This window comes from Symphodus melops (assembly GCF_947650265.1).
Source record: "Symphodus melops genome assembly, chromosome: 18".
NCBI classification, from domain to species: Eukaryota; Metazoa; Chordata; class Actinopteri; order Labriformes; family Labridae; genus Symphodus; species Symphodus melops.
In genome coordinates, this window is record NC_136708.1 from 14,620,000 (window position 1) to 14,638,038 (window position 18,039).

Sequence of the window (18,039 nt, forward strand, 5' to 3'; positions counted from 1 at the left end):
TGAAAATATATACACACACATGATGGTGCTTGGTCTCTGGTGTGCTGTTCTAATGCCAGTGTTAGGAGAGGCCTAATAGTGTGTGTGGATGTGTGCAGTGTCAAATATTTTAAGCACCTCCAGAAACAATGGGGGTCCCGAGTCTCTAGCACCATTATATGGGGGGTCACAGGATGAAAAGTTTGTAACTCCTGGTCTCGACCATTGGAGAAACATCTACATTACAAATTTAGCAGAGAGGTAACATTCTACTTTGACCACCAGTGGTGCCCAAATCAAGACAAACTAAGCAGCTTAAAGTAGGTTACCATAGTACACGTATAATCAATGTGGAGTTACTGTTATTGTTTTTGTTATGTGTATATAAGTTGTAAGTGTATTTTAGGCCCTTTTTAAAGATGTTTTTATTGGTCAAAACCAGATCAAATTTGAAGTGTTTCATATAGTTTTAGTTTTATATTTGTAACAAGGGGTCATTTAGTCAAGCAATAGGCCTACATGTTTTAATTGCGCAAAACGCTTTAACATAGTGAAATAAAAAGCCTTAATGCTTCTTAAGGAAATAAAATAAAGAAGTAAAGATACAATGAGGGGGATGCTCGTGCAAGTAGGCCCACATTAAAAAATGTTGCGCTTAAAGCACCATTGTGCTGGAATTTGGTTTGATATGATTGCTGCCAAGCTTCCTGAGTAACAATTGTATTAAAATACATTTCCCATGAAGTCTTACATTTAAAAAAAAAAACTACTCACAGCTGAAATCAAGATAACATAGATTAATTAGTAGGCCTAAGCTTCTATCACGACAGGTCTTAGTCGAATTTTTGTAATGCTCAAATAATAAACATATAAGGAGGCTTTACATTCATTCATTCATTCTTTCATTCATTCATGGGTGTCGGTGTGCTGAGCCTGAGGCGAGGCTTTCCTTAGAGGGAGTACGTCTCTCTCTCTCTCTCTCTCTCTCTCTCTCTCTCTCTCTCTCTCCCTCTCTCTCCCTCTCTCTCTCCCTGCAGCAGCCATATTGGAATGCTGGATGTGGAGAGGGGAAGTAGGAACAGTCGAGGAGACGAAGGGGAGAGGGGGCGAAAAAACAGAAACTGTAACTGCTCTCTCAGCTCTTCAACTGGAACAAAACGGACTATTCACCAACTTTAACAGCGTCTCCCCCCCGGTAAAGTGCACCAACATCTCTGGGACATCTTTGGGACAAATCAACGTGAGTGATGTTGTGTTTTGGGTTTTATTTGAAGAGATAAAGTGAAGTGCGGGATGTGCTTAGTTTGTAACGCTCGTCTTGAAAGGTTGTCGTAAAGCTTTTTCCTTATCCATGGTTATGAACCACTGACACGTCTATTCACTTGGATATCATTTGGGGGGAAAAGCCTAAAGTTAGTTACTTACAGCACGATTACTTTGAGGCAGGCCTAGTTTTTTTTTTCTTTAGGAACTTTTAAAGCTGTTGGATATAAAAAAAGTAAGCAACCAAACTGGTCGCCAAAGTCACATGGAGTGAGTAGTTAACTTTAAAACTGAGTTCACCACAATAACCTTGATTTAACTCCCGAAGTGCCTCAAGTTTATTTACATTTGTAGTGGAATTAAGTTTATAATAAGGTCACTTTGGTTTGGAAACGGAGCCATTTGAACTTATTAAACTGTTCCCACATAAATGTATGTATCAGTTGTTTGTTTTATTTAAGGAGTTTTACAAACCTTACACTCTTTAGTCGGTGTGAGTGCTCGGTTATGTTTTAAGTGTGTTATGAGTAGGTGAATATTCTTCTTGAACTTCTCCTTGTATTCTGTTATCAGTCTGCTAGTTATGTAGGTGATATCAGCTATGTACTACATATTGCATGTTAATAATGCAAATAACAGCTTAAAATGTAATAACATGCTGATCTGTTATAACAAAATTCACTCAACACCTATGTCAATAAGTCCATCATGATTTAAATTAAGATAAAAAAGAAAGATTCCATATTTCTATCATCTGCAATGATGTAATATTAGTTTTAAAATATTTTAAGTTGCATAACTTTGGGCTTCAGGATGATAGCTATTATCAAGCAAGTATTCCACATATGGAGTAAACGATGAATCGACTGATCAAATCCGCAGAAACATGTCCTGGTTCCATGTTAACGCAAAGGTTGCATGTTAAAGCAAAGTAAAAAAAGAAAAAGAAAAAAACAATGACTGATTTTTCCATCTAACAAATTGGTTTTAAGGGCTTTACAAGACACGCAAAAGTATATTGTCACTAAATCCAATTGGAATTTCCCCAGTGGTTAAAGGGTCGCTGGAGCCTGACATGTTTTATATTCCACATGTAAGAACATGCTAATGAACTGCAGCATCCTGAGGCCACTGAGCTGAAGCCTCACAGTATCTTAATTGGAGCGATGTTCTGCAAGTTTATTTCTGCAGCCTTACTCAGAGGTCGTGGGTTTAGTTTATTTATGCAACCTGCGTAGGTAAGCACTTGGTATGGGGTACGATACAAATATGATGTTTGGAGTTATTCATTGATTTATGGAGGTGTTTTAAATTCATAGCTGCAACACAAAACACCCATAAGTCACCCAACTGCAAGTCTGAATGCAACTGATTTGAAATGAATTTACTACAATTGTTTATTTGTCTTGATATTGCAACAGCAGACTCAAATGCTCTAAACCAAAAAAAAGAGAATATTTTCCTATCTATGTTGTTGCCTGCCAGTATTTAATCCAGGCAGTTGTATCACCAGATAGTCAGTCAACAACAGTAACTATATCCTCACGCACACTTTGCCGAAGGACTCATTTCACGTGAAAAATGAGTGAATGAACTAATTATAAATGATTGGAAAAGTCACAAAAAATTGCAGAAAAAAATTGTTGGATGTACAATAATGACAAGATGGAAGGAAAACGTGTAATGGCTACTTTTGTACTTGCTAACTTGTTTTCTATGTGTCCCAATATTTTCTTTTAACAAGAAGAAGGTCCGATAGTAACTGTAGATGGTTTGTCCCCATCCACCATATAGCTAAGTTGGACAAAATTTTATCAATACATTTATTCTCCCCATGTACATTTTTCTGTACAGCAGTCCAACAAAATGGCCTAATCAAGCTTTGACAGTAGTTCGTCTTAACGGTGCATGTAAACATATTTTTACTGACTGGTGAGGATGCATGTGTAAACATAAATGACCAGATCCATCCACATTATGTATGTAGAGGATTTGCCATCCTCCTAGTGAAAAGTCTGAACAAAATCAGGGCGAGTGGATGTGAGAACGTTGCAGTTAATATCCTGAAACATTTACTGCTATAAAAGCTGTTCCCGATGAATGGAGTTTTACCTTTTCCTTTTTTCTTTTATTGATCATGTCAGTGTTTTAATCCACTGTTTTGCTTGACTTGTTGAAAAGTCCATGACATGGTCAACATCAAGGATGACAACTCCTCCTATTCCTCTTGCACACTCCAACCAGACAGCCCATTCAACTAAACCAAACATTGTTGCATAATCTCATGAGTTACAGGTATGAAAGACAACTCCAAAGAAATGCTACCCTGCTGTCTTTCACACCATTCTTCATGTAGCTACTCTACAGCAGGCTAATGCAGGCGTGGTGTGTGTGTGTGTGCTTAAGTTTCTGCGTGTGCGTCTGTGTGTGTAAATTGCAGAGCAGTGCAGGAGGCCTGTATTTATAGAAACACTTGACTACACTCAGAGATCTTACAGCAGCCATCCATTAAAGTGCAAATAACTCTGCTGTTCATCTTGTGTTTTGTCCCGTTCTTTCCCACATGGGTGTGCTAGGTTGTGGTCCATTTATTAAACTTTTCTATTCTTTTGTTGTCAGCTCTTTGTCATTCTATTCCCGTTTGTTCTTTTATAGACAGGGGGAAAAAAAGAGGGTAACAGAGTCAGCGGTCCAGTGTCAGTAGATTGCAGTATGTGGGTATGACTCACAGTGACTTCTACTAGTAATAGCAAAATCTGTAGACACATATTGTGTGTTTCGAGGTATTTAGAGGTTGTGAACAAGAGTATTTGTGTCCACAATGTTTCTGTCATGACTAACTCAAGACACTCAATGAGGACATTTGTCTTGGGGGTGAATCAACAACTCTACCTTTCAGTTCCAATAGTCTTGAATATGTTGTTTTCCATTTTTAAAGAAGACCTATTATGCCCATTTTTTACCTTTTCAAACAGATCCCTGTGCTCTAAATGAAACATTTGTGCTTTGCTTTGTTCCAAATATAACATGAATCAAGCACCAGAAGAGGTTTGTGACCCTGTAGAAACCAGCTCTCTCAGAACGCCCCGTTTTGGTGTGTGTGTCTCTTTAAATGCAATGAGACCCCCCTGAGTTTTCCCAGTAGACTCACCCCTCTGTAGAAACAATGACAATGGCAGAACTTTGCTCGAGGCTGGAGGGGGAGTCCATAGGTGAAGATACCAGCAGAGGGGAGGGGATTTTCTTACCAGAATCCAACTTGTGATGTCACAAACAGAAATTTTGAAAAGGAGCAATTTTCTGTGTGGTAAGACTTAAGCAGACCACAAACAAAGATCTGGGTGGATTTATTTCAAATTCTGTGGGTTGACAGACACTCAGGTTACGCACATAAAAACTCTTGTAAAGTGAATTTTTCATAATATGTCCCCTTTGAAGCAAAGATGGTGGCATCTGTTTATGAAAGGATTCTTCACTGCTATTGTCTTCTTAGGCAACTCATTTCAATGTTGAGTGAATGAAAACAAATATCTGATTGTTCGACTACTCTAAAGTTAAGAAAACAGTAAACATTTTGCTAATTTATTTAACATGGCTGAACACGGTATCCCAACTTCTTGGGGTTAAATATACCTATTTGGTTTGCATAGTGTGGTTTACTTTAGCAGTGCTAGCACCACCATCCTTCAGTCTCTTTTGCAGGCTAAGAACGTGACTGTGCTGGTTACTTTGGGTTGTGAAAAGATCTGATCTGGTGATTTTAAGACGTGACAATATTTGTCATTGTGTGGCATCAGACTGATCCAGGCTACCAGGTGTCATCCGTTCACTGTGCTAGTTTAATTATCTGTGTAGTTCAGCATTATGGCAGTATGGCAGTAGCCTTTAAACGTACAGTAGCCCTATATAAAATCCACCTCTAGGGGGCTCTAAATACAAACGATAACAAAAGATGACGTTGAGGCTTGTGGTGTATCATGGAACTAAAAACGAACAATCCACGTGTTGAATATACGAACAGACGAAACCAACCTAAGAAAGACTTTATGTGTACTGAAGATGTATCCCAAGTATGATTTACATGAAGCTTTTTATCACAGCGGCACATAGGCCTACAGCGACAGAACGGCAGCTAGCGCTAGCTTATGCAGCGGTCTTTGACGTAACATCCAGTGTTTCCTTCACAACAATCAACATCTTTCCCTGCATTTTGACACCTCCTGTTAACTATAAAATTATGAATTTGTCTGGCTTTGATAACTTTTAGAACTATTTGAGGTGATGTAAGTAATCATCTAAAAACATTTATATAGCATGAGTTAAGTCAATTTTTAATTTAAGTTAGATATTTTTAATGTAAAGGTTAGCGTGCAATTCTACATGCTCTACCTTTAACCTAGCAACAGGAGCAACAGATATGACATTTGACTGGAATTGTGGGTATGAATTCATCAAAATATTAATTAGTTTCACCGATCATTTCTAGAGCCAACTAGCAAGACTGATGATTGAGTTTAATCGATCAGTTGGCTTATGGTAAAATTTATTTTATCTGTAAAGACCAGACTTAACCTTGGTAACACGAGAAAACACCTTTTTTTGGATTTGACCTCAAGCAGAGCCTTATTCATTGGTGATCTGCTGTGACTGGGAGAGAATAGAAAGTGGGATGGGGGAGAGACAGGAAGAGAGGGATGGATAAAGACAAACAGGGAATGTGGTGGTCTTTGATTTGCACCTGTAGTGTAATTCGGAAACTATGACTAATGGTGTCTACTTGATAATGTGTGTTTTTGTGTAATGGCTTGTGTGGGGGGTGATTCTATAAATTCAGCGTCTATTCCTCTGTGGGACTTCGTCCCTTGCATCCTCCTGCATGTCGTTTCAGCTGTGACGGAAGAGGACTGTGTGTGTGTGTGTGTGTGTGTGTATGTGTGTATGTGTGTGTGTGTGTGTGTGCGTGTGTGTGTTTGTGTGTTTTGGAGTATGAATGGAGGTCCATTCCCAATGCTGCTGGATTTGCTGCATTCAGGAAGCACACCCCCCCCCCCCCCCCCCCCCTCCTCCCCGCACACACACACACACACACACACACACACACACACACACACACTCACACATCCACAAAGTAACTTACTGTACATCCTTAAGCATGCTGTGTCCCCCAGGAGCTGGAAGGAAAACGCCCTCTTCCTCCAAGCAGCAGAAACACTACTCAGACCTCTGTGAGTGTTTGTGTGTAGTTTGGCACGCCAGTGTGTGCTTGTGTGTTTATGTACAGTATGTTTGTTGTTGCTTTTCTGTGATAAAAACTGTGTTTACCCCAGTTGAGTAAACATTGTCTTGATTTTGTCCTTTCTCAAATATCTTTGTGCTCATTAAAACATAGCTTAGGAATGTATGTGTGTTCTTAAATTTTGTGTTTAGTGTGTTGGCTCACCGAAGAGAAACTTTATCATAAGACGTGTGTATTTATTGTTTTATCCAGAGTGCATTTATAAATAATGATTGTGCTGGATGATGAATCCTGTAAAATGTCCTCATCTCTATGATTTACTAAATGTCAAAGACATAGTGGAGCTCCTGTTCGTACTTCAGTTGTAAAACCTCAGTTATTTTATTTTGACATTAAAGTAAAGAGTCTGTCACACCTGAGCAGAGTAGAGGGGTCTTATAGTGTCGGGTTTGGTTCTAAAGCTAAGGGGACTTCAGGTAACATAAGCCAGTGTTATAGTGTTCATATTTTGTGCATGTTTGTTGTCGGATTTTGCTGTCTGTTTTTCATCATCATTGTTTGGGTCTATTTAAGACAGCACAGATTTTGCCAAGTATGATTCATGCTGATGCTCATGCATGGCTTTGAGGTAAATAGTGTTGTGCAAAAAGTGCAAAAATCACAAATTGTCAGACAGTTTTGGGTCTCTTGTACTGTCGACTCACAGAAATGTGAAAGACTTGTGAATTGAAGGTTTCACAGCTCAATGTGACAGACTTGCTTTAGTAAAGATGTTCTGCTGTGTGCTCAAGCACTTTTACTGTGTGCACTGAAATTTGCTACAATGGCAGGAAATGACATCATAGTTAATGACTTGTTCCTCCTTGGGGCTTGCACACAAGGACACACTCATGCACACACCCCCTACACACTTACACAGAGCTACCTTCGGTCATGTGGGTCACAAGTGCAACGTCTCAGCCAGTGATGAATGGAAGTGAAATATAGTGATTCCCTCTAGAGTATATGTATGTAGTGTGTGTGTGTGTGTGTGTGTGTGTGTGTGTGTGTGTGTGTGTGTGTGTGTGTGTGTGTGTGTGTGTGTGTGTGTGTGTTTCAGGGTATGTGTATGTGTGCAAGTCTGCTGACTCCTCAACACAACCAAAATGATGCAAAGAACCAATGTCTGCATTTTTATTCCCTCTGATCTCTCAAAGTGTAGACTAGAGAAGAACAATTGCAACCTCAGATACTGTAAGTATCCCCTCTTCCTTTCCTGTGTGTGTGTGTGTGTGTGTGTGTGTGTGTTTGTGTGTGTGAATGTGAACAGACAGTTGGGGAAATGACATTGTAGTGAGTCAGAGAAAGAGAGAGAAAGAAGTAATTGTTGTACTGCAACGTGAAGATGGATTGAAGTTAAATGGAATTACAAGATGTGTGAAAACACACTCCAGTGCCTGATTTAGAAACTGGACCATCACATTCAGATTGTTTACTTTTAGGTTAACAGCCCGACTGATTAATCAGCCAGGCGATAATATCGGCTGATAATAACTTATCCAGTGACAATTGGTGTTGGCTAATTCTACCGCAGACTTGTGCCGATATTACCAGATTTATTCACCAGTCAAATAGCATTTCATTTCATTTCATTTTGATCTGATAAACAAATATTGTAGAAAGAAAGAGTGTATTGGTCTCCTCCCAATATATCAGACCTACAAATCTTGTATTGGTTGGGAGTTAGTTAGCTTCAAAGACAACCTTGAAAGTAGGTCTCTTTTGTCCTTTACTTTCTTGTTTGTTCATCTGTCCACCATTTACTACAACACGTGTCAGACACCTAATGCACCTACCGTTGCTACTCTGACATTGAGTTGAGTTTTCCAGCTTCAACATTAAACTGGCAGAAATCTGAGCGTGCGGATTCTTTGAAGGTAATGAAAAAGAGAGAAATGAATTCCACGTTGTGTGTAGAGCGACTTGATTGTGGTGTAAAGTGTTAAAGAATCAAAGTTCCCCAAGCCGAGTATACATGGCGAGAGAGAATGAGATCGAGACTGACATCAGTGTCTTCTTGTCTAACAATATGACCTCATCTCTTCTCTTGATTCATGCACAGACAAAAAACAAGCAGTCATCATAGATCACATGCAGGCGCACATACAGATCAGCAGTGAAACACCTGGTTATGAGCACACACACACACGTTTGCAACTTTACACCATTGCTGCTGAGGTGTGGGTATAAAGCAACAGTGTCTGTCTGCCTCTGTGTAGACATATATATGTGTCTGTCTGTGTAATTAGTCACCACTAGCAGACACACTCCAGTAACAAAGGCTCATTGAAGAGGCTCTCTGCCTGACTCTCTGTGATTGTCTGACAAAGTGTATTTTTTTTCTCTTCTAAAACTCTTGCTGTTGCTGTTTATAATGCACACAAACTGGTTCCAGTGTCACAGATGTTATTAAGGTTCCAAACCAAACTTTCCCTCACTGGTAAAACACAAAATGTGTTGGTGTTTGTAGATTTTTTTTTTCTAATATTGTCTGATTTGTCTCCCTGTTAAGGGGACAACAAAAGATTTGGTACTTTATGATAAGATGGAAATAAAAAATCGAGTTAATGACTGTGTCATAATTAACCCTCTCAGCAAAACCAGTGGCTAATTTACTACAAGAAAAACCATGCCCGTTGACTGCAGCTTGGCTGAGTATGATAACATCACTTGAACATGCTTTGGCACTAGAGGGCGATGTAAACACACCGACTTAGTGAGTATGTTGGTACAGAAGAGAGCGAGTCAGAGGGATGGAGTTTAGATCCACCTCCTGAATGAGAGTCAGAGTATACCAGCGGCGGTGTGTGTGTGTGTGTGTGTGTGTATGTTTGCGTGTGCTTGTGTGTCATCTTGGCCTACTAATCCAGTGGCCCATTAATCTGCTTTACTCCTGAGCGACTCTCGTCTTGTCTGTCTGTTGCTTGTGTTGGAGAGAGACCTTGAATCTGACCGGGCTCATTACATTTAGACTCTGTGTGTTTTAGTGTCTCCTTGCAAATTGAGTGTAACATACTGAATATAATATTCCAAGAGTCAGCAAATGCAAAGGGATTAGATGGTACTTTGAGCACATTTTGTGGCTGGTATCTGCAGGCACAAAACATCAACAGTGCAACAACAGATTTTGGCTCTTTGGACAAAATCATTCATGATCTAAAATGCTGACTTCTGTTTTCTTGGGTCATTCAAGACGTAAATGCAACACATGGTAGAAGTCTCTGAAAAAACTCTGGCACTAAATTAATTTAAACTGCATTATATTCTTTAAACAAAGCTTTTATTAAACTGCAAGTGTTGGTGACCCCCCCACCCCATTGGTGAATACGTAAAAGTGATCGAGCCTGCAGATGGGATGTGTACGAACAAAACTCACGTGGACTGAATCAGAGCCTGAGGTTTGCAGTTTGAAAGATTTGCACAAATGTAAGATCATACAGTATTTCAGTGTATTTGGAGTGTTTACCAGACATCACATAGACACTGTTATATTTTTTTTCTAGTTTTTAGTTCTGCCTCTAAACATAAGGATTTAGCATGAGCTTCATGTCTTTGTATCCTTGCGCGAGATTTGATTACAGTTTAAATTGATTATACATGCACCCCGGACAAAGTCAATATAACTTTTGTCTGTTATTCTCTTTGTCCCTCTATTGATGTCATTTTTAAAGATGGATGATTTGTTGAGTCAGGAGTATTGCATTATGACTAATTGAGCTGCTCCTCAGGGGTGCGTTTGTGTCAGACAGGCAGGATAGCCAAAGGCAACACAGCTTTCACACACACACACACACACACACACGCACGCACACAATGTTTACATAATAGGCTTACTCTTGTTCCTCACATGATGCATCAGCTCTGCATTTTGCCCCGTATTATTCACCTCTCTTTTCTATTTCATTACACTTCTGACTCTTTTTTCTTTTCTTGCTTCTTTACATGAAGTTGATTCAATGTTTCATCATGCCTTCTCACTTGTTCTCCCTCTTGTCTTCTGTACATCTGGCTTCATCTCTCCCCCTACATCCCTCCCCTGGGAGGCAAAGACCCCCCCACCCCCCATTCCTTCCTCTTCTTCTCTCTTATTCGAGTCCCTCCCCCCCCCCTTTTCACAGTCATAGACCGCCTACTGCTCTTCTGCCCCTTTCCCTCCCCTTCTCTACTCCCACTCTACTCGTGCTGCTGTGGATTTGTGTGTCAGTGTAGTTGTTGTAGTAGTAGTGGGAGGAGGAGGATGAAGCTGGGCTGTAAGCTTAATCCGACATTAGCCATCATTAATGAGTTAGCTGGCTAGCATCTAAACGCTAGTCCAAAAACCACAGAAGCTTTTGGCTTTTCCTCAATTAAGCTGTTTGTCAGCAAGGATTACTCTTCTCTTCTCTTCTCTTCTCTTCTTTTCTTTTCTTCTTCTTCTTCTTCTTCTTCTTTTCTTTTCTTCTTCTTCTTCTTCTTCTTTTCTTTTCTTCTTCTTTTTCTTTTTCTTTTTCTTCTTCTTCTTCCTCTTCCTCTCCCTCTTCTGTACTATACTTTTCGGGACTTTAAATGGAGAGACTGTACCATGGTAAGAGTTTCTTTTCTCAGTGGTGGATGTGTGTGGATAGTTACATGTGGGAAGCCGAGCGTCGTTTGCATATGTATTTATGCATTTTTTGAATGATGTATTATTTATAAATCAGCATAAACCACATTTGAGTTTTCTTTCTGGTATATCTAAAAATGTTTGATGTTCTGCCATATCTGTCATAAGAAAATACTGGGGATTTTGTGGGACTGAACGATGATCTTAAATAGAAGAAGGAGGGTAAGAATAGGTTCGATATGGTCAGAAATATCACCTGTGATTGTTGATAAATGTGTTAAATGTAAATGCGATGATATCAAGGGGGGATGAGAAGAAAATTGCAAAATAAACTACTACATGAAACTGTAAATGCTTATCAATTAAATTGAACATTATATGAAAGGGTGTTCACTGAAATGTTTTAACTTAGTTATCCTGAAGGAATTTCTTTAGCAGATTTCATCTGGATTCAAACCCTCATATTTGACGATTTAGTGTCTCTGTCTAATTCTAAATGAAAAATGTATGGACTTTTGAAGTGTTGGTCAAAGACAAATAGAGAGTTTAAGTTGTTTTCTTAAGTCTTTTGGACATTTTGACAGGAGTGTTTTCAACCATTCCACCAGTAAAGTGAATGAAAAAATAAGCAGCCTTTCATTCAGAAGCTAACCTGACCTGCAGCCTCAGGGTTGCACGACTGAAGTGATGATGTGTGTTGAGAAAAGAAATGTAGGAGTTTTGTGGTTGGAAGTTCAAAAAGAAGTGAAAACGTTCAGTCGAGGGTGCTACATTTAGTGTGTGTGTCCTTTTGTGAGAGATGGAGGCGGTGTATATGTAAGAGTTGGGCTTGATGAAACGAGCATGCAACCTATAGAGCGCGCTCGAAGCCTCTTCACGTAGGTGTACTTGTGTATTTCTGTTATGTTTTGTGTTTGTGTGGGTGTGTGTTGAAGTGTGTGTGTGAGTGTTGTTAATTTGGGCATGAAGGAACAATCCCCCTGCGGCGTTTTGTTTCTAGGTTGCATCATCTATATTTCAGGATGATTTAATTTTTCGCTCTCTTTTCATAATTGATGGAAAATGCTGAACAAGAAGCATAGCCAACATAAACTCCTTCCTACACACACACACACACACACACACACACACACACACACACACACACACAGAAACATACACATATTCAGCACATTAACTGCTGTTAAATTGTGCAGTGTAGCCTCAAACCCTTCAGATGCGATGATTGATTCTGTGTTTACCATTTGAATATTTGAAGGAAGTGATCAACATGTGAGAGGTTTTTAAAGTCCTGAACTTCACTCAAACAGTTTTAACCAATCAGAGAGCCTTACATTTATTCATTCTTCCAAGACTCTTCATTTGGAAACGAAAACAGCTTCACCGCCTCCTTCCTTTTAGAAGCATGGAGCAGAACATGTAAGGATGCGTTCATTAGCCAATCATGGTTGAGTATTCATCTTAATCCATTCGAACCAGTTCCCTAGAGTTTGCTCTCATAAAAAGTCAATGACGAATTACATTTTTAGTGTTTCGTTAGTTGTTTTTTTTTGTCGTTAATTAAAAAGCGTGTTTTTTTTAGTGGTTAAAATATGTTTCAACTCACCATTAGGACTGCAGCAACCCGTCTATATGAGCCAAATATTTATGATGAATTTAATAAACATGACCCGCTATCATTTAATGAAATCACTTCAGAGCCGACACTATCTCCCCCTGTTCATTCGTCCCAAATCTGCTGTGATGAATTATACATGGTGTATCTGGTCTGAGGGTGATACATTAACATGCATGCCGCTCCAGTTAGCCGCTTTGCTGTATCACTGCACCTGAACTACACACACTGGGGTGAGCGTCTGTGGGGCTGCGTGTGCGCTTTTGCAGATAAGTGTGAATGAGCAGTCATGCGTTTACATGACCTTATTATGTTGCTTGGGTGTTGGATTTATCCCAAGTGTGCATCATCTGTGAGTGAGTGTGTTCAGCGTATTTTTCCAATACGCTGTTTACCTGAATGTGAGTAATGACAATATGTGCTTCTGTTTGAATACATTACCTATACAGCTTATTGTGGCAGTATTGAGACAATACAAAACATTGAATTCTCTTACGTGATGAAATGGGTCTGTCGTAAATTGTGTTCAAAACTCTCCCTCGCAGAATATAAAGATTTCAAGGGCAAAAACATTGCAAGTGTATTTGTGTGTTATTCAATGCACTTGAGGTAAAGAGCAACTGGGCAGGTGTGAATTGTGCCTCTGGGCTTGTGTTGTTGCATGGCTAAGACTGCACGCTCCACTAACAGCCTATTGTCCAGAGGGTCTCACACACACACGCACACACACACACACACACGCACACACACACACACACACAAACATTCAGGCGTGTGCCGGCTCAGCGTGAAGATCAACCGTTAGTCGAAGAGCAACGAGGCTGAACGTCCGACTGCTCTCATTGGATCTCTTCAGCTGATTCTTTAAAGGAAAGTGAAGGGTTTTTTTCACCCCTGTGTGTTTTCTAGTCTCATTTTTGCCGTTGCGTTAAGCCACACACACAGTTTTGCGCAACTTCTCCAACTTTTACATCGTTATTGAACACAACACTGCAGCTGTTTGTAGTTCTCATCAGCTCAGTTCGCAGAGCCCAAGACACAATTCACTTATTTTGAGCAAAGTTGACAGACGCTAAAATCCTGAAAACAAACGTCCAGTTATGATGGTAAAACAGTCTTTTGCTTTTATAACACTCATGTTGTATTAAAGGGAATTCTCTGACCTCTTTCAGACTGACCTGAGACCAGAAGTTCAGATTTGATTGCATAGCAGACTTTTTTGATTGTTCCGTCTAATTACTGTGAGCAGAAAACCTGTGATGAACCTGTAATTATACATCGAGCAGACATGGAGTCTGTTCAGTGTGTGTGTGTGTGTGTGTGTGTGTGTGTGTGTGTGTGTGTGTGCGTGCGTGTGTGTGTGTGTGTGTGTGTGTGTGTGTGTGTGTGTGTGAGATAGGAGTATTTATTATCAGTCTGTTCCACAGCAGTTAATCTTGTCTCTGTTTTGATTCACGGACTTTAGGTATGTACGGTGCAAAAGTCACAGCACAGTGCTCATCTGGACTTAACCTCCTTCATGACACTGGTGTGAATCAGACAAAAACTGCCATGCAAAATACAATTGCAAAAAGTGTTTAATAAATTCTAGATGCAAATTTCTTTCTTAAAAACAAATCAAACTGTCCGCCAACGAAGCTCCAACTCTGAGAGAAACACTTTGTATGTTTGGGCGTGGATTTGAAGCTGGGTGAACACTCCTCTCATCTGTGCTTTCACTCCTCCACAGTTATATCCTGAGATCACAGACACTGCACAACAACGTGCTGAAGTTACTCAGAGGCTATTGTGCAACAAACTCATCTTTGCAAACAGAAAATCACTGTTTAAAAAAAGAAAAAAGTGAGGGGTCGACAACAATTAATCTGCTTAGGGAATAAATCTTGGCTCCTCTCGTGGGTGTCTGATTGTGGAGGACAGCTTGAGGAGCAGGTGTTTTGGGCCGTCTGCTTGTCTGGAGGGAGGTGCATGCGTGCATGTGTGTGTGTGTGTGTGCACGTGTGTGTATGTGTGTAAAAGACTCTTGGCTGTCTTTGATATATGAGCAGTGGAGACAGTTAAACAGGCAGGTTTGCAATTAGCACCGTGCTAGCACCTCTGTGGGATTGTCCGTGGAGAAAAAAAGGAATCTTGCAAGCAATTGTCAACAAGTAGTGACACAAACTGCAATTCGTGAATCCATCTTTAAAGTCTCATGTTAGCTTGCTGATGGGCAAAATGCAACTTTAAATAAAAGAAAAATAATTATTTGCAAAAATCAGCGATATCTTCTCCTGTCTTTTAAGGTGCTGTCTAGTCTTGTCGCTCAGACATAAAACCTCCACAGTCTCCTCTCATTTGTTGTCTAGATTGTCAGACCGCCAGTGTGGCTGCACATCCAGGCAGCATGACACTTAACTTCGACATCAAACTGAAGTCGGGAGAGGCAGGGGAAGAGAGACGCTGAAGTGGGACAGATGGTGTGTGTAGAGTTCATCATCTGTGGAAGAGACGCAACGATGCTGCACGTCTTTGTACAACGGCCCCTTACAGCCACTTATGACATGAATTAGTCATTGATCGTGACTTTTCTTTTTATTGTTTCTCCATTGAGAGATGATCCAGGGTGACATATTGAGGTGAGATGAAATTCTAGGGCTGTACTTACGTGATGGAAGTTGTCAGATAATCAAAAATTCAAACGTTAACTGAAAATCTTCAACCTAGACTGAAGCATTGGTTTGTTTTTGTCAGAGAGGAAAGTGAAGTGTAAAGAGCATAGTTGAATGGCGTTATTAGGATGTTATCATCTTACTGTATTGGTGTCTTGTTTCCTTTGTTACCTCCTTCACTGTACACACACATGACTGCAGGGTCCTGGTTTCACATTACAAAGGGCCTGTCGATAACTCACACCATGAGTCACCTTTCTGCTATTTCCTTTTTAGTTCTTCTTACCATTACATCATTTTTGTTGACACCCCCTACTGTCATTTCAAGCCTGCAAATATGTGTGTGTGTGTGTGTGTGTGTGTGTGTTTGTGCGTGTGTGTATGTGTGTGTATCAGGCTGTCGAAAGCACTTACACACTCATCCTCTTGACCTCCGCCTGCACGCTGTACCATCACGGCTCTAACTGGGTGTCAAGTTTTCATTTGACTTCCTGTGGTGATTTGGACGCAGCAGTATCGATGCGGCCAGAGAAGCTCAATATGAAGAGCAGGATCTGTGTCTCTCCACTCAACTCATGATCACAGAGTGTGTAGTGCTCGTGTAGAGATTAGTCAACAACTTGGTGTTTTCTCTTCGTTAATCCTCACAGAACCTAAAAAAAAAAGGGTTATTCCACTTAAATGTTGTGTATGTTGCACTCTACACGTTGGGAATGCACAGATTTAAAACATTTCAAGGATGATCTATAGTGAGTGTGTCGATGTCACACACGGCTTTTTAAGCTTGAGCTCTTTCCGTCAGATTCTCGGAGCCATCTTCCGAGCAACGGTTTGTGTTTTCGTTGTAACCGTTTGTTTCTTCATGACAACGCTGATCTGTCAAGGGATGGCTAACCGTTGCTATGTGTAATTATTAGCAAATCAGAGTCAAGTATATGAACACAGCCGTGTAATGATAAAGAATAGGGGCTCACTCACGTCCTCTGAGGCTTGTATTAAGATTCTCTCGCGATACGTTTTGTTAGAAATACTCTGTGTGTTCAGGGCTGCAATGAAGAAAACACACTCGGCTCTCAAATTTCTTTTTGTCAGGTTAGGAGTATCGAGAAAAACCTGAAACTACAAAATAAACTGCTTTGGTTAGCATTTATTCAGAGTCTCTTCTAAAGCATCTCTGTGTTATCTTTTTCACCCGTGAAACTGGTGTCAGGGTAAATAATGCAGCAACGAGATATTGATTCAAAAAAGATAAATCAATACCTTGTTGAAAAGTCAAGCAGACAGATAGCGATTGATTGCTATTAATTTGACAAATATTGACCTCCCCTCTTCTATTGTACACTCTGACTGAGCGGTGAATACCTGCTGTGTGACTTCATTATGCTTCTATACTGACCTCTGCTCATTGTTAGCAGATGGGCTAACTCTAGTTTTCTTTGTTTGTCTTTCAGATATTTCCAGGATTGCCTACTACACAGGTGAGTAAAACCATTCAGCTGCTTCACTCACTCAAACACAGCGCGAGCAGCTCCAGTGTGATGGTGTCACCTTTAAGGCGTCCCGAACAAGGAGTACACAATGAACCAGTGTGAACACTCCATGAAGGACCTCTCTGGAGTTCTCATCCAATAGTTGTAGTCTTCATGGAAGTGTTGGAGTTTGCCCTGTTGTCTTAACAGTTGTTTCCATTTCATCATATGACCTAAAATTTGAAAACACAATAAATATGTATTCACCAACTGGGGCAAGGATAAGAATAAGACGTCATCGCGGAAAACAAATATCAGTGCACACAGACGTAATGACAGCTGAGCTTCGTTGTGGCTTTTGCAGACGTCTTGTTTTCACAGTCTGAAGAGCGCTGGTGTATATTTGTGTCCTCTTATGAGACGTAAGCTGTTGAAAAATCCTCAGCAGCACTTGGTAATAATAATCTCAAATGCTGCTAATTGCACATTTTTAATGTAAGTCACATCTGTGAGTGTGTTCTGCAGCTCAACGAGAGAGAAGACACCGAGTGGGACTGTCTGTCTGTGTGAGTGAGAAGGTGTGATGAGACTGAATGTCTCTCTGGAGGGTGTGACTAATTTTAATCTTCAAACTGTCGATTCTTGAAGACAGTCCAAGTTTATCTCTGAGCAGCCCCAGGGTCTAGTTTTTCTTTGGAGTGTGTGTCATGGCACCGTGCCCTGAAAGAAAGCCCTGCTAGTCAGTTCTCATATCAGATGAACTTTCCAGAAGATAACATATTCACAACTTAATGAGTCCAGCTTTCAAAGAATTTATCATCTAAAAATATGTTTTTTACCATCCACTTTCACTGCTTTTTTTTTTTTTTGCAATCGCTATTTTCCAAGTGTATGTTTAGAAACAGTTCTATCTGAGTTTGCTTGACCGCTTCCATAACTGCAACACCTGCTGGTTTGCATGGCAACTCAGGGGCGTTCAAAATTGACGTGTCGGGGTGACTTTTAACCACCTCCCTCCTCTGGTCTAAACAAATACAGACCATTCTGGACCAGAATCCACAGCTAGGAACAGGACACACTGACTGCTGCGTTGTTGTCAGAGAAGCCAGCACTTCAACATAGACTGTGTCATGACATAGCAAGGTCATTTTATGATTTCGTTCAGTAGATATCTTACACCCCCCTCTCCCCTCTCCCCCTCTCCC

At 40.3% G+C, this 18,039-nt stretch overlaps 1 protein-coding gene across 2 annotated transcripts in view; it reads left to right on the forward strand.

Annotated features, from left to right (window-relative positions):
* The first annotated feature begins 1,022 nt into the window (after positions 1-1,022).
* Positions 1,023-18,039, forward strand: part of LOC306839834 (focal adhesion kinase 1-like) — a 55,832-nt gene continuing 38,815 nt past the window's right edge. Inside the window, exons 1-2 of one of the 2 annotated variants that reach the window (XM_079368755.1) lie at positions 1,023-1,219; positions 16,817-16,843. Coding sequence is in view for 1 of the 2 variants with exons in the window: in XM_079368754.1 (XP_079224880.1) it covers positions 11,063-11,081; positions 16,817-16,843 (46 nt within the window). In the remaining variant the exon portion in view is untranslated. Of the gene's footprint in view, positions 1,220-10,973; positions 11,082-16,816; positions 16,844-18,039 lie in introns of those variants that run through there. The other variant, XM_079368754.1, reaches the window with a different exon arrangement.